The sequence below is a fragment of the Aptenodytes forsteri genome, unplaced genomic scaffold (genome assembly GCF_000699145.1).
Source record: "Aptenodytes forsteri isolate BGI_AS27 unplaced genomic scaffold, ASM69914v1 Scaffold273, whole genome shotgun sequence".
NCBI lineage: Eukaryota > Metazoa > Chordata > Aves > Sphenisciformes > Spheniscidae > Aptenodytes > Aptenodytes forsteri.
This window is the reverse complement of record NW_008795041.1, coordinates 2,555,338-2,583,054: the sequence shown is the minus strand read 5'-3', so window position 1 is coordinate 2,583,054 and position 27,717 is coordinate 2,555,338. Positions and strand designations below refer to the sequence as shown.

The following is a 27,717-nucleotide window of genomic DNA, read 5'->3' as shown; positions in this document are numbered from 1 at the left end:
TTCATCATGCGTTTTATTCTTAAAGCAGCGCTTTCATAGTAGGTGGTATAAGTGTATTCTGTGGTTTGCCAACTACAGAATATTGCTGGTCCTTGCTCCAAGCAGCATTAAAAAAAAAAAAACCAACCCACAAACCATAAATCACCCGGATAATTGAAATTGAAACTTGCCTGCTTTCATCTTATCTTTTTTGATTAATGTATAACAATATTCATTAGATATGGAAAGAAAGTGTATGCTTTAATGAGAAAGAAATGGGAGGGTCATTTTCCTTTGTAAAGAGTGTGGGTAGAAAGGTATATTGGGGCAAAATGCATAGTAAAAGAAAGTAATGAAAAGCAGACTGCATAGAAGAACTGGTGATGAAATAGGAGGTGAGGTTTAGAAAGAGTAAGTACAGAAAAGGGACTCAAACAGAATTAAATTAATGTTGGGAGGTGGGAAGTTAAAGGCAAAAAGTGTGAACTTGAAACGCAAAGCCAGCACACACAGGTTTTAAATGTGAACATTGCATCATCAAGTAGTAAGAGCAGAAAGAAAGACTGTAGCAAGCTAAATCAGAGGGAGTGACTTTGGATTCCAGAGACTGGAAGATTGCTTTCTTTTCACACCCAAAGTACGGACAAGAAGTGACAGGGTATTCAAAACTGTGGGGTTTCTCTGTGCTGCTGCAGAAGAGGCTGTGCTTGTGCTTTGTGATGCTGCTTGCGTTTGCTCTGTACGGAGAAAAAGGAGGAGGAAAGAGGCAGAGCATCCGCCTGGACACTGATGACACGGACTGGACAGAAGGGGGGAAAAAAAGGGGGGGAGGGCGGGCAAGCAGCTGCCTGCTTTCAGTGGTCTTTGCATGCTATTACCTGATAGACCGTGAGCTAAAGACATAGAAGGGAGACAAAACTGAAGTGAGAGCTCAAAACACGTGACCGAAAGATCGTCTTCCTGGAGATGGCAGCAGAAATTGTAACAGCAGGATGGGTCACCTGGCCGAAAGGTAACAGGGACAGGAGAGCTGAGAATGATAGAAAGGGTATGCAAGAATTGCCTTTTTTTCCACTCTTTGTATAGAGGGTAATATAATGGAATTCTCTATGGTACAAGTGATTTGTAATAAAATTAAGAGAAGAGAACTTAAAGACAAAAGGTTGTGGCATGCTGTTGAAATTGATGGATAATTGGTAGCAGGGTTGGATGAGGTGGAAAAAATGAGGTCAGAAATAAATTACTGGAAGTCATGGTAGTAGAAGAAATTCTTCAAAGACGTGGAAGAGACAAAAGTATATTGCAGATAAGTAGGAGAGGTAACAGTAGGAAGGTAACACAAAGTTTACAGGTACATACATAAAAGTTCCAGGCATTGGTAGTTACTGGAGGTGCCTGATGTTAGGGTCTGGTCTGCTGAAGGAGCTCCATCAGAGACAACAGGCTCAACATCAGTGCAGAGACTGAAGGAGATATGCTTGAACAAAGACTGAAATTTTGTGGTAAAATATCTCAGGGAAGGGGAATAGGAAACCTAGACCAAAGTCATGAATCAGTGAGAGAAGGTAATCTGGGCAAGAGATACAGGAGAGGTTTTCCGTGCAGTTGATCTGAGCTACCAAAAGATATTGGAGACAGAGCAGGGGATTGATAGAAATCGACGGGGTTATGATGTAATCACAGAAGCCTGCAGGATCAAGAGTTTGAAGTGGAGAGAGTAGGAGTTTTGTACTAGACCAGAAGGACGTAGCAAAGGCAGTAAGTAATAGGACCGAAAATACTAATAGGATCAAAGGGCTAAAAACTATTGAGACAGGAGTTGGAGGCAGCAAGAGTAGACTCATCATTCACAGTAGGGGTTGGGCTGCTGAAATGTGAGGGTGAAGAGGTTGCCAGATGTGAATGAGGTGTTGGGAGGAGGAAAGGAAGAGGGTGGTAGGTTATGGAACATTGGGTGGGGAAGAACCAGGTTTTATCTGCTTGAAAGGAGGAAAAGAAAAGGTGCAGAGATCATTGCCACAACAATAAACCACTGAGAAACTAGCAGAGGGAGGAGGTGGGAACAAAACTGAGTGGAGGTCTTTGAGTGAGAGTTAGGAGGTAGTGGAGAGGGAATAAGGCGACCATACGTAGCTGTAAGTTAAAGGTAGGGCAGGATTTGGGGAGGGAAAGAAATCTCCTCCTTGTTCTTCCCCATCTGAAAATCCTAACTCATCAAGCCATCGAGAAGAACGTGGGGGTGGAGGGGAAAAAAAAATAAATCCCAGAACAGCATGATCTGGGCATGCACTAAAAAAAACACACAGGGGGGGTGGAAATCAGAAGCTCTTAAATGCCTAGACTGTAAAGAACATAGTGGAAGAAAGGAGGGAGTTTTTGTAAAAATAAATAAATAAATTGGGCATCCTGCGAAGTAACCTACTTTGGGTTTGAAATGATCATTTATCTGCGTGGCTAGGAGGAGCCACTGGCATTGCAGCAATTTAGCTGTGCTCAGAAAGGGATGGAAAAAAAATCTCGAGGTCTGCATAGACAAGAAGGAGTTAATGCTTGTCGAGCATTATTCTTATACAAATTAAGTCCTGAGCACAGCAGCAGCCTCACCAGCAGGAGCAGATGCTAGGCAGTGATGCAACCTGTGTTATTTACTTAGGCCTCTGTAGTGACCTTAGTGGCTTACAGACAAAGGATACACATATCTGGAGGTAGGTAGCATGCTGATAACCTTCTTTATTCAGTCCTTTTTCTTTTATTGCAAACAAGATCCTGTAATCATCTTGCGTGGAGCAACAGGAGAACTGTGTATTTTTAGCATGGTTTCAGAAGGAGGAAAAAAAAGCCCCCAAAGAACTGATTCAGATTTGCTTTCTGGTTTTGTACCAATATAACCAGGAACGTTTAGAAGCCATGATGCGTCGGTCCCTTGAACGCAGCCAGCAGCTGGAACAGAAGCAGAAGCGATGGTCGTGGGGAGGAGCACTGGCTGCAGGCTCAGGAGGGAGAGACGGTAAGTGAAACAGGCTGCCTGCATTGCAGATCTTGAAGTGCAGAATGCATGAGGTTGTGGAGATGGTAAGGATGATGCATTTTATAGTTAGGGTGGTACTGTAGGAGCTACTGCCTTGGGGCGTGAATAAATGCTTTGTAATTGCTTGCCAGGCTTCCTTTCTCTAATACCTTCTGGGGAGAAAGGTCACTCCTAACTTTAGGAATGCAGACCATTTTAATAGAGTAACCAGAATCTGTTTTGGAGGATGCTAAATGCTAAAATTAAAATTTATGCGCTCTCTCCCTTATTCTCTTCCCCCGCATTGTCTTCTCACGCACACAGTTAGCAAATTTAATATTCGCCAAAGGACTGAGTGCTGTCTAAGCCTTGCAAAAGATGATCTGTTTTTTGTTTGGTACTTCTAAAAACCTGACGGGAATTTCTAGATGACTATGCAGCATGTGCAGTTTAAAATAGTTTGTTTTTTTCCCCCACATACTTTTTGTTGCTGCTCTTTTTGATTTGGCTTCAGAACAAATTCTTTTTGTTACATAATCAGTCATGTACTGCTTTTATATTTCAAAAAGATGCATGTTTTCTGTTTTAAATCATATAATTTATTTAAATTTGTCAGGCTTGAATAAACTGATGTTATGGGGAAAAATATCCACGTTTGGGTGATGATGAAATATGACAGTTACTCTCTTTTAAACAGTGTGTAAAAATACATAACTCTAAGAAGGCAAACTCTGTTTCACATCATAGTTTTCACAGTATGCCATCCAAAAAAGCCAGGAAATTGAATATATATGATAATAAAAGAAGTCTTTTATACTTCGAGAAAGAAACCAGTTTGTCTTTGTGATGCAGTTTATGCTTAATTCCAGCTCCCCCAACTTATTCAGTAATTTTTTTCACCTCTTTTTGCTCTGATTTCTCTGCTGTGTAGGTGAATCAGAAAATACCCCACCCCCTGTTCTAGGTTTAGCTGCCAACACCCTTCCTCCAGACCCTGTGACCTCTACTGCTCCTGCTGATTCCTTCAATGGTATTTCAGAGAATCACAGTACCATCGTGTCTCGTTTATAACTGTTCTAATCACTGTAATCCATCCACTGATCTTGTCCTTCCTAACCACTGTTTTCTTATTATTTCAGTCTGGTACTCTACGGCATTACCCTTAGCGATGTGGACCAAATGTCTTTTTAATTTCCTTTTAATTTTGCCATGGTGGAGCAGTGCATGCCTCGCATTCCAGCACAGTAGAGGCATTTCATGGTTTTCTCACTAACTGTAGACTTCTACCGCTCAGATTCTCATCTCTGTTAATTCTGTGGGTGCTCTGTGTTTGTATGTGTGTGTAAATAAAACTACCCGTATATTTGACAGTTCTAATGGACATGCACAGGTGCAGGTGGTGTTGAAAAAAAAAAAATTCAGTTGCACAGTAAGAGAAAATGTGTTATGGAGACCATGTTTCATCAAAACAGTCCTCTTTTTCCATCTCAAGGGCCTTTTTCTGCAGTATTTCACAAAGAAGCAAATTTGGTATAAACAGCCAATGCTGTATTTTCAGCCTCCTGAAGTGGATTTTGGCCAAGCTGCCATTTGTAACAAACTCAAGTAGTTGATGTTGTTTAGGCAATCGCATTTTGTTTTCTTTTGTTTTCTTCAGTTATCTTTTTTTAATTTTTATTATAAAAGGACTTTATTTTTTATTATAAAAGGACTTTTTTATTATAAAGGGACTGTGAAGTAGATGAGTGCTCCAAAATTAAGAATGGATTGCATACAGGATTTCTAATTTTGATTGCAGATGTACTTGGCATTTTGAAGACGTAACGCAGCCTGTGCTTTTAAGAACTAGGTTCCTTCTCTCCCCCCAAAGGAGGAGCTAGGCTTGAATATTACTCCCGCAGAATGCACAGTAAATGTCCTGCCCATGCTCTCACAGAACTATTATTTCTATGCAAACAGATTCAAATTTTTGTACTAATTGCTGTTAATGTACAGAGAGATTTGGATGTGCAACTGATGCTTTGTAGCATACCAGCATGGTACCTGCTTTTTTAAAAACGCAAATGTAGAGAATTGTGTTGTTTACTGTAGTAGATGGAGGCAAATGTTGCAGACCCCACTGAGGCAACGTTTCAATGGATGTAATAGGGGATGCAGTAACTTAAGGGTTGCAGAATCAGGGCCACATATAAGTCTTTAGCTGAAAGTATTTTTGGTTTTGAAAGAAAGAAAATTCAAATTTAAGGGACAAAGCATTTATACCTTTAGCTTCTGAGCATCATGCAGTGATCGTCATATAGTAGTACATTGTAGTAATATGTGAATAACATTTTTCTGTCATTCTGTTGAATAAATGGCAAGGTAGGAAATAGATATTTGTTCAAACAGACTTTGTCAAACAGTATTTTGGAAGAAATAACAGAAACAAAAATGAAACCACTTGAGGTAGTACCAAGAAGCTTTTTTCTTTAAAAAAAAAAAAAAAATTCTAACGCAAAAAGATAAAGCTAAATGGCTGGTGCCAGATCAGTCATTAAAACAGTTCTCATCATGCAAATGCACAAATGTTGATTCTTGTAATTTCATTTTTGTATTAGAGTAATACCTGAGGTCTACCCCAGCTCTTCCAGACTGAAAGTAGAGGGGAGGGGGAATGGAGGGGAGGAGTTCAGAGTTGCCATATGTGCAGTTCATTTTCTTTAGGCAACTTTCTGCTTGTGCTGGTATTTGAATATCTTGTATCAGAATGGCTTCACTCATTCAGACCTGATATATAATTATTTGCCTGTGGCAGTATAAAAGATAGGCTACTGTAAAACTGAAATGTTGAATTCACAAGCAGAAAAGTTGCATCCCAAATCACGTCTTATAAAATGCTGGTCCTCCAGCAGTCAGAAAGAACTTACCTCATGCCTTATTCAGTGCTATGATCAGTGGCAAGGGCCAGGAGTACAAACACGAGGTTAATTTTGGGAGTTTATCAACACTGTGATGTGAATACAAATATCTTCAATGCGTCTCTCTGCAGCATGTGACAAACTTTCAGCTTCTACAATGAATCTGCCAAAGCAAATGGAATCGCCAATCAGTAAGCGCCTCTCCTCCTCCACAGCGGCAATAACGCATTCCCCCGACAGAGGCAAGTGAATATGCTGGTCTCCTACCAGCATAAACTCCTTCTGCTTAAAGCACTTCTTGTCCATATAGCTATGTAACTCGCTTATGTCCGTTCTTCAAAAGAACTCAAACATTTGAGGGGTTGTAAGTTAATACAATGAAATAGTTCTGCAGCCTGTCTGTCCCAAGACTGTGCTGCCGTGCTGGAGAGCCTAGGCCAGCAATGAACGCTGTGGGGTTTTTTTACTGATTCTTTTTCAATTTTTGATACTCCAGCAAACAGGATTGTGAGCACATGCTGCGGCTGCAGCAATTTCCCGTAAGTGTACAGCTTGTGATCTTCTAGCCAAATAATGAAAAACAAGCAAACCAAACATGTGGCTCGACAATAGACATGGGTTGTGCCGTGGGCAGAAGTACGTCCCATGAGCCACCTGGGAGACTTCAATCTGGTGACCAGAGTTGTAGAGCCCTTTAATTTGATTTGAAACCCTGATCCATCAGAGGCTCAGGAAAAGATGATCATCTTGCAAGATTAATGGTTACTAAACACTACAGAGAGGACTGAAGGGTTTACCCCACTGTGAACCCTTTGGATTTTTTCGGTTGGTTCTGTGTGTCTTTCTTCCTTTTTCCCCTCTTTTTTTTAAACTCTAACAAAAAAAAAATTTGAAATAAGTGACAATGAAGGCTTATTTCTAGAATGAAAAGAAGGTAAATTTACTTTCATTTCTGAATTGCTTAATGAAAACTCATCAATAGCTTTGAGGTTATTATGATAGGTGGCTCTATGTTTATGCGTGTAATAGGAACATCTATAAATACCTTTCTTATATGGTTGACGCTTATATTTATGGAGTACGAAAGAATGCAGGCATATTGTATAAATAAGACTTATATAATGTGGTGAGACTGCAAATTTTAAATGCAGTCCCGGTATGGCTGGCACACTAGTGAGTAGCTGCGCTGTTATACCAAACATTTCACCTATTCTACTGGGGAAAAAGGCAAACCTTTTTCATGCTGAGTCATGAAAGCAACCATTTTGCAGAAGGGAACATGCCTCTGTGTAAGAACAAAATGCAGCACGGTCTTAACCTTACTATATTTATTGTACATGTGGGAAAATAATTTAAAATTATGGAGAAACTAGAAACCTTTTTTTCAGAGGTAATTAAAATTATCTTTAAATATTTTAAATCTCAAGAACTTCAAGATTTTTTTTTCATTTCACTTAATCATTTCATCATTTTGTTTCAGTTATTTTAATGTAACATTGTTTTATTTCTTTGCATTTTAAATTTTACTTTATTTGCTCCCATCCTTCAGCTCACCGCATGCATCTTAGTCCAATGGAAAACTTTATTGTTTCTCGACTGCTGACTCCCACACAGTCATCTCTAGCCAGAAGCAGAAGTACATTAATGCTTTCTGAGCAGTACAGTAATCCAGGTAAAAATGTGAATTGCTCACTTTGAAACCGTTAAGGTATGTTTTTGGTTGCATTTGAGTAGTTGCTGAAAGAAATGGAGTATTATGAACCAAATGACAATTTACATGATAGTACAAAATCAACGATGAACTAAGTTGTTCATGATAGCAGTGTATTTAAAGGCTTGAAAAAACACATCATCTTGTCTGTCTTGTTCTGGATGTCTTTTTTTAAAAAGAACATAGCTTTAAAAAGAACAAAAAATTGAATTGACAAAATCACTAAAACCTAAGCCAATGGAAAACTGAATATATTCATTTAAGAAATAGTTTTTTGGACCAGTGTGTGACACCTCTCAGCGGCTTTGTTTGATATATTGTCATCCCCTTTCATACCCAAATAGTATGTAGGACAAAAATCCCAGTGCACCATTTGAGCCTTAATTATTTTTACTAGGGTTCCAGTTCTTTGCTGTTAAATTACTTCTTGCCTTTAACTGAGTGACTGTACGTGTATTTTGATATATATATATGTGTGTGTGTGTACAGATACAAAATGATACTTAGACAGAGCCACTGACAGGAAGGTGTCAGTTCCAGAAATTATTGATCTTCAAGAAACTAAAAATTAGGGTTGATAGTTACTGTTCCTATCTGTAAATGGCAGTCTAATAAAACCCTTATTTTGCAAACATCTACAAAACTAATGTTTCCAGTCCTGCTAATACTTAGGCATGCCTGACTTCCAGAGTAGTTCCTACTTATAAAGCTCTACCTGGTCATAGTGTTTGCCGAAACAAGGACAAAAGTTTAACAGCTGTTTTTACTTTTATTAAAAACAAAAAACCCCCCACCCCAAACCCCCCACCCAAATGCCTGTCTGCAAAAGGAAACGTATTATCAGGATAAAACTAGTTAGACGGTAAAAGACTGATCATGTTTATGATCAGTATTTTCATACACCATGGTTGAAATAGGCTCAGGTCCTGCATCTGTGCTTTTAATACAAAGCTATTTAAAAATGAATTGCAAAGTAAGCCTACTTTCCTTTGTGTGTTACTACTTTGTTACAGTGCATAGGGACATTGATATTGAATGGCTCTAAAATTACTTCCTTGTTTCTACATTAAAAGCAGCATCTGTTGGAAGCAGAAATGTTGTCATACAGTACTTGACCCATGAGAAAATTCCCAGTTTACTTACTGTTCAGGGATCAACTACTGCTAAGACTGAACAAAAGCCAACTCGAGATTAGATGAGTATATTCTGCTTAAAATTTTGAGGTGAATTGCTGGGGCCACCTACAGATGTTGTTTTCCGTGCTGTATTTGATATTGGAGAAATCAGTAGGGACTTTCTTTGTCCTTCCCCACTCGTTTTGTTTGTAAACTCCCAGCTTTATCTCTCCATCGCAGGATCTTTAAGGTAGCATGCTGGCATGTCTGACAAGGATACAATTTGGCCTGCAAACTGCTTTTTCCCTGAGCTGAAACAGGAGTGCTGATTCTGGGAACAGTTCTCTGAACCAGCATCCTCTTGTCACTTCCTCGCAAGGCAGTCAGGCTGTAGCACAGGTTGCAAATGGCATCAATAGTCAGAGTGGCCATTGACGGTTTTGTCAGTAGTTGCCAGCAAAAGGGTTGAGGGAGATCTCCCATTTGTCATGTACTTTTCTCCGTAGAAGTAGCTTCCTGAACAGGGAAGAGAGTTCTTCCTTTTGAGGAGCTCATACTGTGCCTCATGTCATTATATTTGGGTCAAAATTCCTCTGCTCCTGCATTTTCTGTAAGCTTAGAAATGAGGAGTCTCAATTTAAGACTCTTTCTCTAGGGCAATGCATTATTAATGTCACTCTGAGTCAAGACATTCAGGCAAACAGTTGTTATTGGACACTTATAATTAAATTTTTTTTACAGTTGAAGTAAAAATACTTATCTTAAGCAGCATTTAAGTTTCTGAACATTTTTCTTAATATTCAGTGAACTTTTGCCAACTTGCTGGAAAGCCAGTCAAAGAATACACATAACCAGTTAAACTTACAAGCATACAAAAAGGCTTCATAAGAAATTTTATAGGAATGCCCCCAATAAAAAAAATACTGCAAATGTGAATTCCTTCACATTTGAGCATAATTACTGCTTTTCCAAAGTCAATATCCTTCCTGACTTCAGTTGAGTAAGATTGGAAACACGCTGTCACATGGATGGCTACAATTAGTGTCTGTCTTATTAATAAAGCATATACTCTGTTGATTGTTCTATATGTATGTGAAAGTTTCATCTTAGAAGGCAATATGAACAAAAACGGGAGTAAAATATCCCATTTAAAAAAACCCTGTTCATACTGCAAATAAAGAAAAAACCACCCAGAAGGAGTTGCCCTGTAAGTTGTAATGCATGTGTTGCACCCAAATTGATGTCTACCACAACTAACAATAACTGAAATACCTACAGCACCATTTAGTTTAGGTTTGGTTTTGGGGTTTTTTGGTTGTTTTGTTTTGTTTTTTTTTTTTTTAAATTAAGTAATATTTTGAAAAGCAATTAAGGTATTTAGGAGCCTTTGCCATGTTTAGGCTTTAAAAAAAAAAAAAAAAATTAAATTCCCTACTCTTCTGTCACCTTTCCTGTTTTGCAGTATTTGTTCAAAAGTCACCCAGCTAGAATTGTTTGATTACTCCTTTTTATCCTATGCAAAGGAAGCTGGACTTTTCAGAAGGAAAAAGAATCCTGGTCATAGTCAGGTCATTCAAAAGGTATATGAGTAAGAGAGCAATATTTTAGACATGATTTTAAAAAAATAAAAGACCTATAAAAATGTTACTTTCAGTTGAGGCATTTTTAGTAAACGTGGGACCATGCTGAATGTGTATATAATGACATCTTTTGAAGCACTTTTAAAAAAAAAAACTTTGAAAACTACCTTTGAACATCATAACATAAAAGTATGCTGTTTTCTCCTCTCCTTTACTTCCTCTGTCTGTGCTCCCTTTTGCTCTTGCTATTGTACTATAACTCTTTAGTATTCCATATCTGTCCTCGTGTAGCACCAGCTAGTCCTCTTAAATCTCCCTACAAGCCTTCCCCCAGCCGAAGCACTGACAGAAAGAAGGCAACTTCACCCTCCACTTCCGATGCCATGAAAGGGGCGGCTGCAGCTGAAGTTACTCAGGTGGGTTTGCAATGGTTTTGATTTCACTTCTGGGTAAACTGATGCGGCTTCTGGTTGTTGTCTTTCCCTTTATGTTCATAAAAATAATGTTTCTGTTGTAAGAAACAGCAGTAAGAAAGTAAGCCTTGCATGCATCTGTTGCTTTCCTGCTCCTATTTAGCAGCATTTTAGTATCTTCCTCCTCCTGGGAATCAATGTTGAGCACTGGTATTTGGAACAGCAACACCTTTATTTTCAGGGAACTGAAATTTCTGGCACTGGTGTATGTTTCTGGACTTGCCTGTAACTTCTGGGAATGGGGATGACAAACAGGGATCTCTCTGAGTATGACTATCCAGTCTTGCTGGTTAATTAGCAAGCTTCACATATTTTGGAAACTTGCCAAGTGTATTGACAATGCCTCTGTTTTATACCAATTGCTTAACTCTTTCTGTGGACATTTTTAATGCTGTTTGCTTAAAAGATGCATTATTGACCCACTGTAGTTTCCAGAAAAGCAAAGGCAAGTCATTCACCTTCACTGAGTCTACACAATATAAGGCATGTTTTAAAAAATTTATGCTAGGGCTGTAAAATTCACGTAAGGTGCTGTGTCTGGCAATAGTTAATAGTAGGGGGATTCATGCCATCTAAATTAGACGCAAGTGAGAGGACCAAAGCTGGGAGCTAAAGATTTGTGTAGTGTCTTTCTTAGGTATGATTCACAGTGTTAGATCCAGCAGCATTGCTGCGAGATGCCGTGTCTTAAGAGGCATTGCAGGAGCATATAGATGATTTTGAAAACTCCATCCAGTGCCACTGCCCCTCCCAAGAACTCTTGGAGAGGCTCTGATGTGGTGTTACTTATCTGCAACTTGTATGCTATGTCCATGCAAGAAGACATGGTTGGGTTTTTTTGTGTCTATGTAAAATAAAAAACTATGCACCTCAGTTGTGAGCTGGTGTTTAAAAACCTTTTATCTTAAATATGTTACACAAATCTGTTTTATGCCATCTTGTTAATAAAACTATCGAATACATCTTTGATGTGTTGGTCCTAATTATGGAAACTAAAATGAACTGTGTTTCTAGACTGAGAAGATAAAGAAAGAGAAGCGACCCGCAACACCTGGTTCATCATCTGGTATGGGATCTCCTCTAAGAAGGTCTGATTCTCCTGCTGCCATGTCCAGAAGATCTGCATCACCTGCAACGCCTAAGTATGCCTTTCTTATTAGTGGTCTAATAAGCTGTGAGCCTCTTGTTACCTATAAAGGAGGCATAGATTCTTGAGGAACTTCCTTTGAAGAGTTGTGTAAAATGTAGTTAATTTTAGTTATACATACACACATATACAGATGGAGAGAGAGGGGGATGTAGATGAACAGATATAATATATGTAAAATTATGTTAGTGGTCACTAGAGACACTTCTCTGCCTTTTCTCAGTCTTCTGAAATTATCACGGTGCATTTCATAATTCTTGTGAAATTTTATTTAACATTTCTTTTTAAACATGCTTTTGTTTTATTTGGTTTTGAGGAAACTGCCTAATGTGAAGAAATGCACAGAACATGAGTACTAACTAGAAATTCCAGCATTTAATATGCATTTCCTATTGCTGGCATGGCCATCTGGTTCCATAAATATACTTAACTATGCGTCATCTAAACCATGGGGTTTAATCTTTGCTTATTTGCAGACCTCTGTGGGTTTGTTGCTTTTTGTTGTTGGGCTTTTTTTCATGCAGAGTTGTCCTACAGCATATCTGGGCTTACTACCAATTGAGTTGCTTTTCTTAGTTGTCTTTTGCAGACACTCAAAACTGTAGTCCGTGTACCACAGCTTGCAACTCACTAAGCAACCATGTCTTCAGCTTTCTTAGAACAGGATATTAAGTCTGGCTCAAAAGGAGAAGTATGCTGAAGTAGTCATGGTCTACAGTAGTTGTCTGATTTTTTTGGATTTTTTGTGGGGTTTTTTTTCCCCCTAGACCCTGTTCATGGGTCCTGCTTCTGTCTTGAAAGTTATTACCTTTTGTCTGATTTTTTTTTTTTTTTTTTTAATCTGAACCTGGCCATATTCTGAACCAGTCTTGGTGATCCCCTTCCTGATAAATTTCTTCTGCTTCAAAAACTAGCTGGTGTTCCTTTTCTGTTTCAGTTCTGAGTGCATAGCCCTTTAACGGAGGATGATTTTGTGTGTGAATCTGGTGTTAGACAAAATACAGGAAACCATCTGACTCTGGGCATTCTTTCTGTTTTAGACATCCCCTTGCATGCAACTGAGAAGTTGGAATTCTTGATTTGTATTACAGGGCTACAAATTCTCAAATTTACAACACTATATATATATAATGTTGTCAGATTCTGAACTACGTAAATTTTGTGAAGAATGGAATGATACGAAATGTTAATGACAATCAGCTTTTTTTGGTTATCAGCTTTTTGTGGTTATAATTTTGAGCAGATCACTGACTAGTGGCACTCCAAAATGTACAGAGGGAAGTTTGAGCTATAAAAATGTATATTATTCTGTAAGTATTGATATTCCCTGTTCAGAATGCGTCTTTCAGTTTACTCAGCCAGTATAAAAGACATACCAAGAGATATATTTAGTTAAGCAAAATGATTGGTGGGAAATGGATTGCTGAGAGTGAAGCACTTCTTGATGGGCAGACATTGCAAAGGTTGGTATAGCTCATCATAGAGACATCGGGGAGGGGGAGGGGGAAAATTTTTGTGAAACGAACAGACGTTTAGTGCTTCATGAAAAAAGTATGCCCTGTCTTAATTTGTAGCACTAATTTCCATAAAAGGCTAGGCAAAGATGGAGACTTTTTTCCCAGAGGTGCAAATTATGAGAACCTTTTTACAGTAAAATGTTTTCATGCCTGTAAGGAATGTGAACTACTGTTTTTAGAGGGAGAAGCAGATGATGTAGGGAGGAATTAAGAAGCCTACTGGTGGGTTTCTCTGTGATTGTGAGCCACAGCAGTTATCCTCTTTTTTTTCTTTTTTCCTCCCTCACTTCCTCAAGAGAATCTGATTCTGACTACTGCTAGAAAGGTATTACTGAGCATTTAATCTTAACGTGGCCCAAGTAGAACGCCCTCCTTGACCTTACGAGAGATACAGTAAACAGAGTTTAAATCCATGTTTATTACTGACTGCAGAAAGACAGTTCTGCTTCAGCACTCTCGAAACTTCCCCTCAGAAATTTAAAATAAAATAAAAAAGGCGTCCCAATCACCGTATTATATTATTATATGAAGATATGCATTTCTTCATACAACTCAAATGCCAGATAACGATCTGGCTGGTCAGTGGATTTAAATATAGGTAGTCAGGCTTTTGGAACCTTCCTTTAGATTGTATAATCTTACCTTTTCATTTAAAATTAACTGTGGAACTTAAGTATGATTTTAACGTGACTAAATATGTAGACAAATACTCATTCTCCTTGCAAACCTGACAATCTTTTACAAGTTTAATCTTTCTCCTTCCAGCACACCATATGGCCAAAAAAATACCCTGGAAGAAATAAGAATACATATTGTACAGCATTAGTAGTTAGTGATACTGCACAGCACCTTAACTTCGAAAGCTGTTGAGGAAAGAATCAAGTATGGCCAGTGATTTAGATGATAATTAGCTGTATGCATTTTTCTTCTTAAAAGTATGTGACTTGACATTCAAGTTTTCTTGGTATGTACTAGTTATAGTTCTTCACAGTCATCATCTTGTTTTGTGAGTGGTAGTTGCTTGTCGTCTTTGTATGTTATTTCATTATTTACTAATTAAAAAGCTCTTTTTATCATGGTAAAGTAACTGAAACAGGCTCAAACAAGACAATAAAACTTCAACCTAAAGAGAGACAGTGATTGATGGCAGAATAGGTTTGCAATAATTACGTAAATAAAATACAAATGTTTGAAGGTACAAATTTTACTGAGAAAGTAGAAAAGATCAGCCCAAAACATAATGTCCAAGACAAAATGAGTGAACAAATACGGACCTGAAAAGGGGAAAAAAATAAAAATGTTGAGCAATAATTAAAAGCAAGGAAGGTATTCAAAGCTTGAAGATATTTGAAAAAGTAAATATATCAAGAAATGTCACACAAGAAAGAAGCCCAAAACTATTGCTTTGAATCCAGTGTGGATCAGTTGACAAAGATGAAAGTTAATGGATTAGAGAGCTGGGATAGTTGAGAAATTATCTGTTATTTTTACAATTGCTATTGGATACTGATTGCGTAAAGTGCTCCTGTTCTTCAGATCTTTCACAAGATCAATAATACCAGGTTTTTTGGTAAATTTTTTTTGATGCTTCTTCTTCAAAGATCTATACATTAATTGGTTTATTCTTGCAGTATCCCTCAGAGAATAAGTAAGCGTCCTATTTTATAGATTGGCAAAGCAATAAAGCCTGCGTCCTTCACACGTCTTTGGGTAAATAGTCCCTTTGAAATCAATGGGACCTGACTGAATCAAGGAAGTAGGATTTAGTTTTAAGTGTCTTCAGATAAGCCATAGTATAAGCCAGTGGATAAAAATGGAAGGCTCTGACAAGCCTCTATGTTACATTATTTTGCCAAAGCATTACCTCATATGAGAAGGAGAAAGGGGCGGGGGGGGAAGGGAGAATGGACTGCAGCGCTGCTGGTGGGTGGTGGTTCTCGGTTCATTTCCAGTTGCCGGTCTGTGTCACTGTCCTTTGCTCACAGTTTCACTAACTGAACCCCTAACTTGGTGGGTTTTTTGGGTGACATTCCACTGCAGCCATTGGGACACACTTTGACGTCAGAAATGCACATGCTCAGTCAAATTACAGAATACCGATGAAATACGAACCTAAAGTTGTACAAAAATCCCAAACTTTTAAAGTTTTAAAAATGACCCACTAGAAAGGTGTCTGCACGTGGTAAATTCCTCACAGAAGTAGCTTCTATGTCCTGCAGTGACCTAGTTTTAGGTTTTATTTGATATGTGCTACATTTACTACTTTTGATCTTTGTTTTGTCTTGGAAAGATGAAAACAATGGGTAGAATGTTGGATCAAGACTATTTTGAGGTTTTTTCAGCCGCTAGCTAGAGAATGGTCCAATTCAGGATTTTGAAAACATCTGTAATAATGCAGCTATCAGAATAACTTTTCTGTAGACCTGTGCTGAGTTTGTGCTCTTTTAAGAACTGTAAAAGAGAAATTAATCTGTCTCTGGCTAGAATAGATCAAAACTAAGAGTGAAAGAAAACTGCTTTTGAGGAAAATATCACAGATAGCAGAGCAAAAATGTCAGAATCCAGGAATAGCTTGTGATCAGAGCAATCTCAGAAAGCAGGCTTGAGAACATGCAAGTCCTTGGTGTGGTTTCAGCAGAGCTTTTGTTGAATTAATAGGGAGATAGGGGGAAAAAAACAATGCAGCTCTGGCATTGCTGCAGATTTCTGATTTAAAGTCAGCCTTCTGAACCGCTGTAACCGATGACCTGTCACATACCTGACTTTGCAAGAAAGCATGCTGTTCTCTCCCTTGCTGTTTATGGACAAAATTGGGTGTGACCTCTGACTTATATGTGCTACATGCACTTTATTTTCTATGCTTAGCAAAAGTAAGCTCAGAACCCCTCTTACGCTCTTCCTGAGACATTCTTCTGCAGTATGGACTATCCCTCTTTTAATTAAATAAGAGCCATTGTAATTTAAGGACCAGTGGATTCTCAGACCTGATAGAGGTTCTTGCGGTGCACGTAGGGGCTCATGATGGGAATGGCTTCTTAGAAGCTGCTGCCCCCATGTCAACACAGGGTGGTTAGGTGAGAAAACTAAGACCTCCTGGAAGGGAGGAAGATGCTTCCTGTACTTCTGTATTCCCCTGTAAAATCTAGTGACTGAGATGAGCGAACTTTCAGACAACTAACATGCTACCACTTCTTAGATTTTGGGGAGTTGTCGCCTTAATTCTCTGATCCTCATCAGGCACACTTCTGTGTTCCCACGTTCTTACCAGGGTTTCAATACATCCCTTTCCTTTTCTTTCAAGGCTAAAATAAAACACTTTTTAAGCCTAAGCAGACCCCTATGCAAGCGTTTATACATTTTCCCTTAATAATCCCATTTTTCTATCTTCACAGTCAAGTTTGGCCCTTTCTGGTATAAAGTAGCATAATTTAAATAGTATTAGAAGGAGTGGGCTTTTTCCAGTAACAATTCTGCCTGTGTCTAGGAATGTTAAAGATGCTAAGTTGACAATATGTTTTAAATACAAGGGGGAAAACAGTGTTCATTTAATACTTTCTACTGGCATCCAATAAATGATTTAAACTTTCTGAAAAAGTATTCTTATTTCTGATGGGCTTTCTCAGTTTTTCACTCCTCGCACTACACTGTTGTCGTCCTTGCAGTTATCAGTCTTTTATATGCTTCTCCCTTTTAGTTGCTTTAAAACAAGCAAAGCCATACTTGTTTTTTCTGGCGGAAGAGCCAGTAAGAAAAAATTTCTGTAGGTCTAAAAGTTCAAAGATGCATTACTTAAATAATAGATTCAGCACATGTTTCTAGTCCAACAAGTAAGTTGTGTAGCCTGTCTGCTCTAATTCCCATGCAGTGCAAGATACATAGCTGTCATGACTAGACTTCTTCCTACCAACCTTTTTAATTTGATTGTCATGTCTTTATTAGAGAACAATTACTTCTGTGCTAATACTGAAAATGACTCAGCCTTGGTTATGTGACTGTTTTGCTCCTCCTGTCACAACAAGTTAAATAAAAAGTATTGCAAGGAATGTGTGGTAAAGTTGGAAATGTAAACCAAAGACAGCAAGAAGGGACTATGCTTTGAAGAAGTGTCTGATTAGCAAGAAGCATCCTCTGTGCTGCAGAGAAGCATAAGAAAGGTTGTTTGCTTTTTCTTTACACATTATATTTTTATGAGATGCAGTTGGAAATGACTGTAATGGTGAGGCACATACGAGATGTACATATGTAGGTGGGGCCTTGAAATCTCTGCCTTTGTCTTTAGGAGGACCTGGGAATCCATCTATATCCTAAAGAGAAAACTAAAGACAATGCTAAAACCAGATCTGGTCAATACCAACCAATCTCATTGGCTTCTCCCATTGCTGGTTTTTTACAAGCAATGGAATTTTTTTACAAGACCTGGAAACAGACTTGCCTGTCCACGTCTTCCAAAGCCTGTTTCTGTCAGGGAGCAGCAGGAGCAGGTTGCCCTGCAAGGCAGGGTGAGCCAGGAGCCGTGGGTGGCAGCAGGGCAGGCAAGGACAGGGACCTCACCCACAGGACCCCATCCCACAAAAGACAAAAGAAGTGACCAGGGCAGGTCTGGCGATGGTGACCAGGGTCAGCCAAGAGTCCAGTGATAGCCAGCAAAGGCCTTAATGAGGCAGGTCGAAGGACAAGCCAGGACATCAGGGCAGGATCAGCAGGTTAGGAGGCCGGGTACCGGCGTACCTACAGCTTAGTTCAGGCAAGGACCAAGAGTGAGGACCTGAGCTGACAGGGAGCTCTTGGGCCTGCGGGCAGAGGGTACCTGAGCTGAACTTCAAATTTAGCTGGGTGCTACTGTTCCACCAGCCCAAGGGCTTTTTGGAGTCTGTGATGGCTCTTCAGTGGGAGTAAGAGAGTACGGGTGGTGCAATACTCTGCAGTCTTTTCTTCCCCACAAACTGGGCAGCTCTGAATGAGCTCCCTGTATTCTGGTGTCTCAACCTCTTTCACATGCAGCATAATATGTTAGAAAAGAACTCTTTCTTCTTCTGAATTCTTGAATTGGGGAGGAGTTGAAAGACGTTTAATTTTTGTCTCTCTGTAGTGCAAATGCTGTTCTGGTTATAATAGTCTCTGGCCACACAATATTGTAGCTACATCTATACAAATCTTTCCACTCTAGTCCATTAATTTTCAGCCACTGTCCATGTTTTTCATGCTTGTGGTCTGCCAGAATGAGTGTATAGTCCAGAAAACATGTTGTAGTATATGAAACTCTTATCGTGTAGATGAAAACAGTGGTGTGGGATAATACATTTCTATCATAATTGCATATCCATGAGGAAGGTTAAAACTACATGTGTAATGTTCACTTTAATGTAGCATTATTTCTTCTAATGGGACTCACATAAATCATTATTTTAAGATTGTAATCTCTTTAATTCCGTACCACTTAGTCACACAGCCCAGCCTTTCTTGATGTTACAAGTATTTAGTGCTAGTTACTGGTGTTACGGTGTTTGTGTGTGGTTTTATGTTTCCTTGTATTCTGTTCTCTTCAATGTGCACATATTTTCAGTGAATATCTAGTATCTTTTTCCCTTCTGCTTTCCCAGAGGTGACTTCAGGGTTATCATTTCACCTAAAGTATGCAACAGCCAAATGAGCCATCAGCTGCATTGCTGCTGTGCATTGCCATCACCACAGGTGCAGCCATGTAAAAGGTTGCAGGGGCTGAGTTTTGAGCCTTGAGTCTGTTGTGTTGGTGCTGATTAAAGCGCTAACTGAAACGGTGGAGCTGACTGTACAATGGTTTGGTCAGTTCTGTCTCTTTTTGTGGTGCCCAGCTTTACCTTGGTATATAGTAATATTTGGTGCTATTTTAAAAATCAGATACTGTTACAAAAAGACCGTGTTTGGGAAGGCTGTATTCAGATGAAAGCAGCACATTGCAACTCATGATAATTGCTGCAGAGAGAAAGCAGCCATAGCTTTGCTTTAAATGTTGAGACGGACTACTGAATACAGTAATGTTGACAAAACTGTGATGAAATGACCATTATGAAAATCACTGGGTTTAGGTAGTACATGATGTCATATCTCTTTCCAACAACTTGGACAGTATTATTGGTCTTTTTAAATGAGAATTTTCTGTAATCATTTGCACTTGCATGGCAATTCACTGCATTTCAGCAGGGATAACTGCTGAAAACAACTGATATTGCTATGTAGCCAGAGACAAGAAAGAATGATATACGTAAAGACAGAGCTTGATTCCAAGTGGCATAATGAATGGCCTGGTTTTGATTTTTGTTTTCCCTCATCAGGACAGTTGCAAAGACTTATCCTCAGTCTCCTAAAAACGCCAAACAATATCCAGCTTCTCCTGTGAAGCATCGTGCTACTTCTAATCTCAACCAGGAAACTCCTAAAAAGAAAGCAGACAAGGAGAAAGAAAACGTCAGTCATCAGAAATCCCCAGGAGCACGCACTGATGAGGCAGGCCAGGTGGCTTCTGAGAAGCATGTGCCTTCTGCAGGAAAGACTGAAAATAGTGAAGGTGAGTCTTACTGCAAGAATAAATTGCAAGGTATCATGGGTCCGTGAGGCTTTTAAACAGTGATGAACTGTTCTTTTTATGAAGCTGCTCAGTCATGGGTTTATGAGAATGTGTAAAGGTACATACTAGAACCAGTAAATGTATAGTTTTCACCAGGGTTACCCAAGTATGAAAAACACTTGTTAATGAGGATGTGAAAATGTTGAAATCCAGGGATGCCCTTACCTATCCCATACTCTATCTGCTGAAAATGCTGATGTATGCTTTTGAGAAGCAAAGGTGTCATACCAGCGTGAACCAGGCCCATTTTAGCCTCTGTTTGAGTGTGGAAGTGCTGGGCGCTCTCAGTTCCCTGCCTAACTTTCCACCCATGGTCGTCTTCTCCCAGGGAAGATCACGGCAGGAACAACTGATGCAGAAGAAGCCTCAAAAATTCTAGCTGAAAAAAGACGACAGGCCCGCCTGCAAAAAGAACAAGAAGAAAGGGAGAGACAGGAAAGAGAAGAACGGGAGAGGTATCTCTGTTGATTTGTGAAAATTATTACCTAATAATTTAACCCGTATCACTGAAGATGCTTGAAACTGTGGTGGTTTTAGAATCAAGGCGGGGGCTTACATGTAAGTGTTAATTTCTTTCAATTTGGACCCGTAGTTCATTATTATCTTTTGCAGTCTTTATGACTAGTGAAGTTAAAAAATAATAATTTGGCCTCTTTAAGAAGCCTGAAGAAACTTATTACTCATACAAATACTTCAGGTATGTCCACACTGCAGTGGATACCTGAAGTATCTTATTTTGTAAAAAAATATTTGAGGCAGTTTTAAATGAGCTAGTTCACGTAGAAGAAACAGTCTTGCAGTAGTAATGTATGCCTTAAATGGCAAGGCTTGTATCCTTCAACAAATTAACCTGAAGCTTATCTCCCTGCCCAGCTCTGTTGTAGGCAGTTGAGGGCTTTAAAAGCATGGGCATGATGAAGGTTGCTGTGTCTAAGCGGTGAAATTCTGGCTCTGTTCTGGGAGCAAGCTTTTAGGTCGTTCTCCACATTGGATGCTGGTTGCAAGTGTCAACAAATCATGCCCTTCGTTCAAGCTCCTAATATTGAATCACTAAGTCTGCATGTCTAAATTCAACTTTGTCTGTTCTTATTGAAAACATGGGGGGGAGTGGAAATTTGGAAGCATGTCCTGGATCCCTGATATGCGAGGATGAGAATGATCAGTTGTCAAAGCAGCTCTTGAATGTGGTGACAAAGGAGCATGATGTCCCTGAGTGGGCTGGGGAATAACACGGGTGGAATTTAGACCCACTCTTTCTAGTGTACCACTGTGTTTTGTGGACTTTGTTTGCTGCTACTTATCCAATCAGTTTATCTTTGGCTGAAACGAAGGAAAAAAGTACTTGCTTGTTTGTAGATACCAGCATTCTGGGTGTGAAGTACAGGAGAAGAGGGATGTTTTTATTATTGAAGCTCTAATTGAAATTAGAATGGAAATGTTCTCTTTTCTTTGACACCTTTTTTTTCAAGGGAAATTATAATTTCTAGGAAATATTTTAGGCAGTGAAAATAAGATTGGAATAAAAGTTTGATAGCAACCTGAATTCTGGGCATATGCTCAACCTCTCTGCTGTATCTTGTCGTTTTTCATGAAACTGTGCGCTGATGCATATATTGTCAATTACTGCTGATTGCGTGCCATACATACAGTAGGATTCATGTTAAACAAGATGAAACCTTTTAAACATACTGTTATATTTTTGCAGGCTTGAAAGAGAAGAACAGAAAAGAAAGGTAGAAGAAGAAAGAGAGAAGAGGGATGTTTTTATTATTGAAGCTCTAATTGAAATTAGAATGGAAATGTTCTCTTTTCTTTGACACCTTTTTTTTCAAGGGAAATTATAATTTCTAGGAAATATTTTAGGCAGTGAAATTGGAATTGGAATAAAAGTTTGATAGCAACCTGAATTCTGGGCATATCCTCTCTGCTTCTGCTGTATCTTGTCGTTTTTCATGAAACTGTGCGCTGATGCATATATTGTCAATTACTGCTGATTGCGTGCCATACATACAGTAGGATTCATGTTAAACAAGATGAAACCTTTTAAACATACTGTTATATTTTTGCAGGCTTGAAAGAGAAGAACAGAAAAGAAAGGTAGAAGAAGAAAGACTTCGTCTAGAGGAAGAAGCTCGTAAGAAGGAGGAGGAAAGAAAACGTGAAGAAGCAGCAGCTAAAAAAAAGGCAGAAGAGGAAGCCAGGGAAAGAGCCGAGGAAGAACAAATGCTAAAAGAAAAGCAAGAAAAAGAGCTCCAAGCCAAACTTGAGAAACAGGTACCATCTCAAACATGAATGTGAAACTTTACATACATATATATGTATACATATATTTATATATACATATAAATAAGTACTCTGTAGTATCTGGTAATCTGCCTGAAATAAATAATGGCCCTATCATATTTTGCACTTTTGATTAGAGGGAAGAAGCAGAAATCAAAGCCCGTGAGGCAGCTGAACAACTTCGTCTTGAAAGGGAACAAATCATGCAGCAAATTGAGCAAGAAAGGCTGGAGCGGAAGAAGGTAGATATTTGCATCTCATTTAAGAGAATTATCTCATTTCTTGTTTAAATGCATAACCCAGGAAGTACACAATAGTATCTAGAAATAATAATCTGGAGGGATTACAGATTGATGTTTATGCCTAACTTAGTATTTGCTACCTGCATGTTAGGGGAAAGCGGGCATTAAAATTTGTAACAAAGTGGAATTGCCTAAGGCAAACGACTTTCTACTAGGCACTGAACAAACATAGAATTAGCTTCTGCCCACAAAGTTAAATGCCCGAGACAAACAGGGAACGGCATGCCAAGACAAATGTCGAATGCCGCCCAACCCAGGACATCACAGACTATTGAGGAACATGAGTGACTTTGTTTTAAAATGTACACAACAAAAGCTCCATGTCATTAATTGAGAAGGTTAATGTGATTAACAAACAGGTTTTCTCCCACCTGGCTTGTCTCTGGTTGCATTACGCAGAGGCAGCAGGGCTGCCTGGCCATTACCGCACAAGGAAATGGCTGGAGCTGCATAACTTAGCTTTGTCTGCAGCTCTGTGGCAGGAAAGAGAGAACAACTGCAGAGCTGCAGAACCTCTGTCTGGTTATAAAAGGCCGTCTTTCCATATATGTTGTTCCAGTATGTTATTTTTAACTGTTCACCACTGAGCTGGAGGCATGTTGCAGCTGCAGATTAGAGTACCAAGTCAAAGCGTCTTTAAATTCGAAATAGTTTCCTTTCACACACTAGTGCAAAGAGAGGAGGTTTGTTGGGAGGGTTTTTTTTTTAATGAACAGAGGAAAACAGAAGTATTTTAGGGTAATGCCTTACACATTTCCAGCAAGAATAACTTCAGATATTTCATTTTACTCTTCCATTCCAAAAAGCCTAACTGTTTTTAAAGGAACTATTTGGAAATAGTTGGAAAAGCAACTAGATGAAAATAATGGCTGTTGGTTTTAAATAAACGTCTTGTTCCAGAGCTGAGCACAACTCATAACTGCAAATACCTGGTATTAAAATGTTTGTCTCTAAATTGTATCTACTGAGAAAGTCATGTTCTGTGAGACTGATATGTGAAAGCCAGCTCCCAGGTGTTTTCTGTCTTTTGTTTTCTTTGTTTCTTATTTATTCTCCCTTTTTCAGGACAGGCAGGGTCATGACAGTAAAGAAGTTTTTCTTTTTGTCTTTTTTCTCCTTTAGCAGTCTCTTTTGTTAAATATCCTGTCTGCCTTCTCATCCTCCCATTTATTTTGATTTCTAGAGAATAGATGAAATAATGAAGAGAACAAGGAGGAGCGAAACACCAGAAATAAAGGTATGAAACAGTGTGTGGTTGCAGGGTTTTTTGTTTTGTTTTATAACACATATGTGAAAATTAAACTCTAGAGTAGTTCCATGTTAGTAGGTATACTTAGGTACACTCTATACCTAAATTGTAGTTGCATTTCGAACTGAGAATGACTGTTGCTGTGTCACGGTTACCACGTGCTGCTGCTGCTACAGAGACGGTTTTATGCAACTGTTGCAGACTTACCTCCCTCACTATCTAGCAAGGTGGCAAGAGCCTGTTCCTGGATGCTGGAGCTGTAATGTTTGCTGCTGTGATGTATCTTCTCCTGCTTTGTACCAGCCAGTGAAGTAGTTACTGAGCTCTCCGTGTTAAGCCTGCCAGGAATGTAGGATTGAGAATAAGGCAGTTGTGTCCGGCTAGGAAGCGACAGAGAGTCAAGTTTTCACTTGTATTCTAAGTTTTCTACTAAGGAGACTGTTTCTTCAGTTGCTTTCAGAGAATGTTTTCTTTTTGAAGTAAAAAACCAAAAAAATCCTATACCTGATTAAAAAGGGGAAGGAAAAAAAAAATCCTCTCTTGCCGTCGATGACCTTTGACCACCCGGTGGCCCTGGGCAGTCTCTCAAGTTTCTAGTCCAGTCAGTTCCATGAAGGTTACAGTCCTTTGTCTAATACAGTTGACTCATTACTTGATTACAGAAGGAAGAGCCAAAACTGGAGGTACCATCAACTTTGAATGTGGAAAAGCAACCAAAGACCCTTATTCTCAACCAGCCAGGTAAAAATCACCTTATTTTTTCTGACCTGTTTCCACAGTTAGTTCTTTTCAGAGTTTTGTAATCTCAGACAGAGCACTGTGTATTATCACAGGTTCCTTGCTTTCATCTCTACAGCTACACTTGCGTCAGTGACAAATGTAAGAAATTGGAGACTCAGCTTTGTTTTGCCATGTAAGCAGAAGCAGAAGAAAGTTTCTCCTCCATTTTTAGTACCTGACATAGCATTTCTGTAAATGAGAAGTTCCAGTCTGCCAGTAGGTTTGGTTGCTGCAATCTACCTTCAAATTTTGTAGGTAGAAAATTTTTGCACACAACCAAGCTTGCAAGCTTTTCATAGCATTGCTCCAAATCTTAATTTAATTTTATTGCATTGCTCCAAATCTTAATTTAATTTGACTTGATGAAAAAAGCACATGTATTTAAAGAATTATTAAAGAAAATATACATATCTGGCGCTTATCTATATTTTGTTTACTTCCCCAGGCTAAGGCTTTTAGTACGTGACATAAAAGATAATACCTTCTCTTCCTGTTTCCTCAATTTTAAAAGATGGAGCATAAAGAGCAATTTTAGAGTGAAAAAGAGGATTGACAGTATAGTATGATGAGTTGTAAATGAAACTGAGTCCTACTGCATTGTCAGTCTTCCTTTCTACTCGATCTATAACTTAAAAGCATTTGTGATTCTTTTAAAACTATTTAAAGAAAGAAGTTGCTACTGGCATAATTTCTAACCTTCTTTTGTAGAGATCAATGGATTGGCAACCTGCCTGAAAAATAAAAGCTTAGAAAGTGCTGCCTCTGTAATCCCTTCCCAAGATGTAGTTGCTAATGGACTAAAGTCAGTTCCAGGACTTACTCAGCTGGAAGCCGTTGATGGGAAATCCAACAGCATGGAAGATTCAACAGATGAGGTTCAGTCCATGGATGTGAGGTACAGACCGTATCTACCGATAGAAATTGTGGAGTTCATATTAGACACGCAATAAGTTTTCTGTTTCACTTGTTAATGCTTTGCTGCTTTACTTCTCACCTACCCCGCAATGTGGCAGTCAGGTGTCTACTGTGGTGTACTCCACTCCTGTCAACATGCAGATTGGTTGTTTCAGACAAGAGTCAACAGAACCTCATCTCACTCTCATGTATTTGGCGGGGGGGGGGAGGACTCTGAAATCCTTCTACAGTCCTTACTTATGGATTCCATACAAGTTTGCCCAAACCTTTCAGATTGTTCTGTGAAAGTAGCTACTACAAGATATTGTCAGATGTCACCATTTTTTTTTTTGTGTCAAGACTGCGTAGCTATGATGCGTGAGCTTTTCTCCTTCCATACAAACAGAATAAAGAAAATAATTAATTTAGAATTTGAAGTACTTAACTGGAACAAATGTATGGAAATCAGTAGATAACTTCGTGTGTATTCAATACGGTTGGAATTTGATGGAAGGACTTGCAGGAAAGAAGGAAGTTGATAATTTAAGGCTGCTATGAGAAAGCTAGCTCTGAATTTTAAACATGGAATTTTTATACGGTGCTTCCTTAATCAGCAAGCCAACTTAACCTCTCATACCGTTTCAGTGTTTCCAGTAAATCTGCATAAATACGTAAGAAATGCCCTACTGGGACAGACCAGAAGTCCATCTAGCCCATTACTTGGTCTCAGAGAGAATCAGTAAGACAAACTAGTTAGGGAGAGCACCTGAGCCCACCACTTTCTGCAATCCAAGACCGTGCAGAAGTGTTACATTAGGGATGTTAGAGGGTACAACTCTGCCTTGCCCTTTGAAATATCCACCGATGGGCCTGTTGCCCATGAGTTTATCCAACTCCTTTTTTCAACCTGCTGATAATGTTGGCATCCAGGACCTCATCTGGCAGCAAGCTCCACAGCACAGTCCTACTAGGTAAATTATATTCTCTGATCTGTGTTAAACCCAGTCTCTTACTAGTGTCATTGGGCACCCCCTAGGTTTTGTGTTGCAGGATCTGATGCGCAACAGTTTTGCCCTCAACTTAGCCACCATTCCTTCATGGTTTTAGGAATCTTTGCGAAATCCTTCCTCTGCCTTCTCTTCTCCAAACTGAAATGCACTAGCCTTACTAGTCTTGGCAAAGCGTCAGCTGGTAGCAGCACTTCTTAAATTAAATTCTAGGATATTTAATGTCTGAAGTATATCATAAGGTCGTAAGAAATAACTTTTTAGTTAAGTTGCGAAGTGTGAGTGCTTTAGGTAAATGTTTGCAGGGTCAGGACAATAATTTGCAAGATGCAATAAACATTTAAGTAAGGGAATGGTGCAGGGACGGAAATAATGAGTTCACAGTAAACTACCAGAAATGTGTTTTTAGGAGGCGAGTGTTCACATCACACAGCTACCACAAACCTTCATCTTTAAGTAATATAGATTAAGTATGACCTTCCATCCTGAACAGGGTAACCTGTTTTTGTTTGGATGGGGACATATTCTAGGTAAAGGCTTGCTGCAGCTGGCCTTAAGACAAGTAATAGTTTTTGGACAGTCAGAAGATTAATTTGGTTGTTGCTAAATGAAAAGCTACACACCTCTTATTCTGCATCTTCCTTTTGTTTATCTTTTGTATAGCCCGGTTTCAAAAGAAGAACTTATCTCTATCCCTGAATATTCACCCATGAATGAACTCATGCCTGGTGTTTCTTTGGACCAAAATGGGACAAGTAATGCCAAGGCTCTTGAAGATCTCTTGGATTTCACAGGCCAAGCTACATACTCCAAGATGTCCAGCGATACCATTAGCCTAGATGACTGTAACAAAAACTTGATTGAGGGATTTAACAGTCCAGGACAGGAAAATACACTTAATTCTATCTGTTGACAGCCTCGCTTTTCAGCAGAACAGATAAAGGTACAGTATTGTGATAAACATAATAGATATGATAAATTGCTGTGATTACTTACGAGCTTCCCAGAAAAATATAGCAGTTGTAAACGGCATATGTGGAGAGAGGAAGAAAGCTGGTCTCCAGATATTTAAATTCAGCATAATCTTTCATATTTGCAGCTCTTTGTAAATTGGCATCATATGCAAACTGAGTGTATCGTAGCAACCAAAAGTATCCGGTAAATGGAAACAT

General features: G+C 39.0%; 1 protein-coding gene across 1 annotated transcript in view; it reads left to right on the top strand.

Annotated features, from left to right (window-relative positions):
- Nucleotides 1-27,458, top strand: part of MAP7D2 (MAP7 domain containing 2) — a 34,995-nt gene extending 7,537 nt beyond the window's left edge. Inside the window, exons 4-16 of the mRNA XM_019471419.1 lie at nucleotides 2,872-2,986; nucleotides 6,015-6,125; nucleotides 7,433-7,555; nucleotides 10,557-10,705; nucleotides 11,777-11,904; nucleotides 19,738-19,970; nucleotides 20,359-20,485; nucleotides 22,100-22,304; nucleotides 22,451-22,555; nucleotides 23,799-23,852; nucleotides 24,527-24,605; nucleotides 25,353-25,539; nucleotides 27,209-27,458. Coding sequence (XP_019326964.1) covers nucleotides 2,872-2,986; nucleotides 6,015-6,125; nucleotides 7,433-7,555; nucleotides 10,557-10,705; nucleotides 11,777-11,904; nucleotides 19,738-19,970; nucleotides 20,359-20,485; nucleotides 22,100-22,304; nucleotides 22,451-22,555; nucleotides 23,799-23,852; nucleotides 24,527-24,605; nucleotides 25,353-25,539; nucleotides 27,209-27,458 — 1,866 coding nt within the window. The remainder of the gene's footprint in view (nucleotides 1-2,871; nucleotides 2,987-6,014; nucleotides 6,126-7,432; nucleotides 7,556-10,556; nucleotides 10,706-11,776; nucleotides 11,905-19,737; nucleotides 19,971-20,358; nucleotides 20,486-22,099; nucleotides 22,305-22,450; nucleotides 22,556-23,798; nucleotides 23,853-24,526; nucleotides 24,606-25,352; nucleotides 25,540-27,208) is intronic.
- The last annotated feature ends 259 nt before the right edge of the window (nucleotides 27,459-27,717 follow it).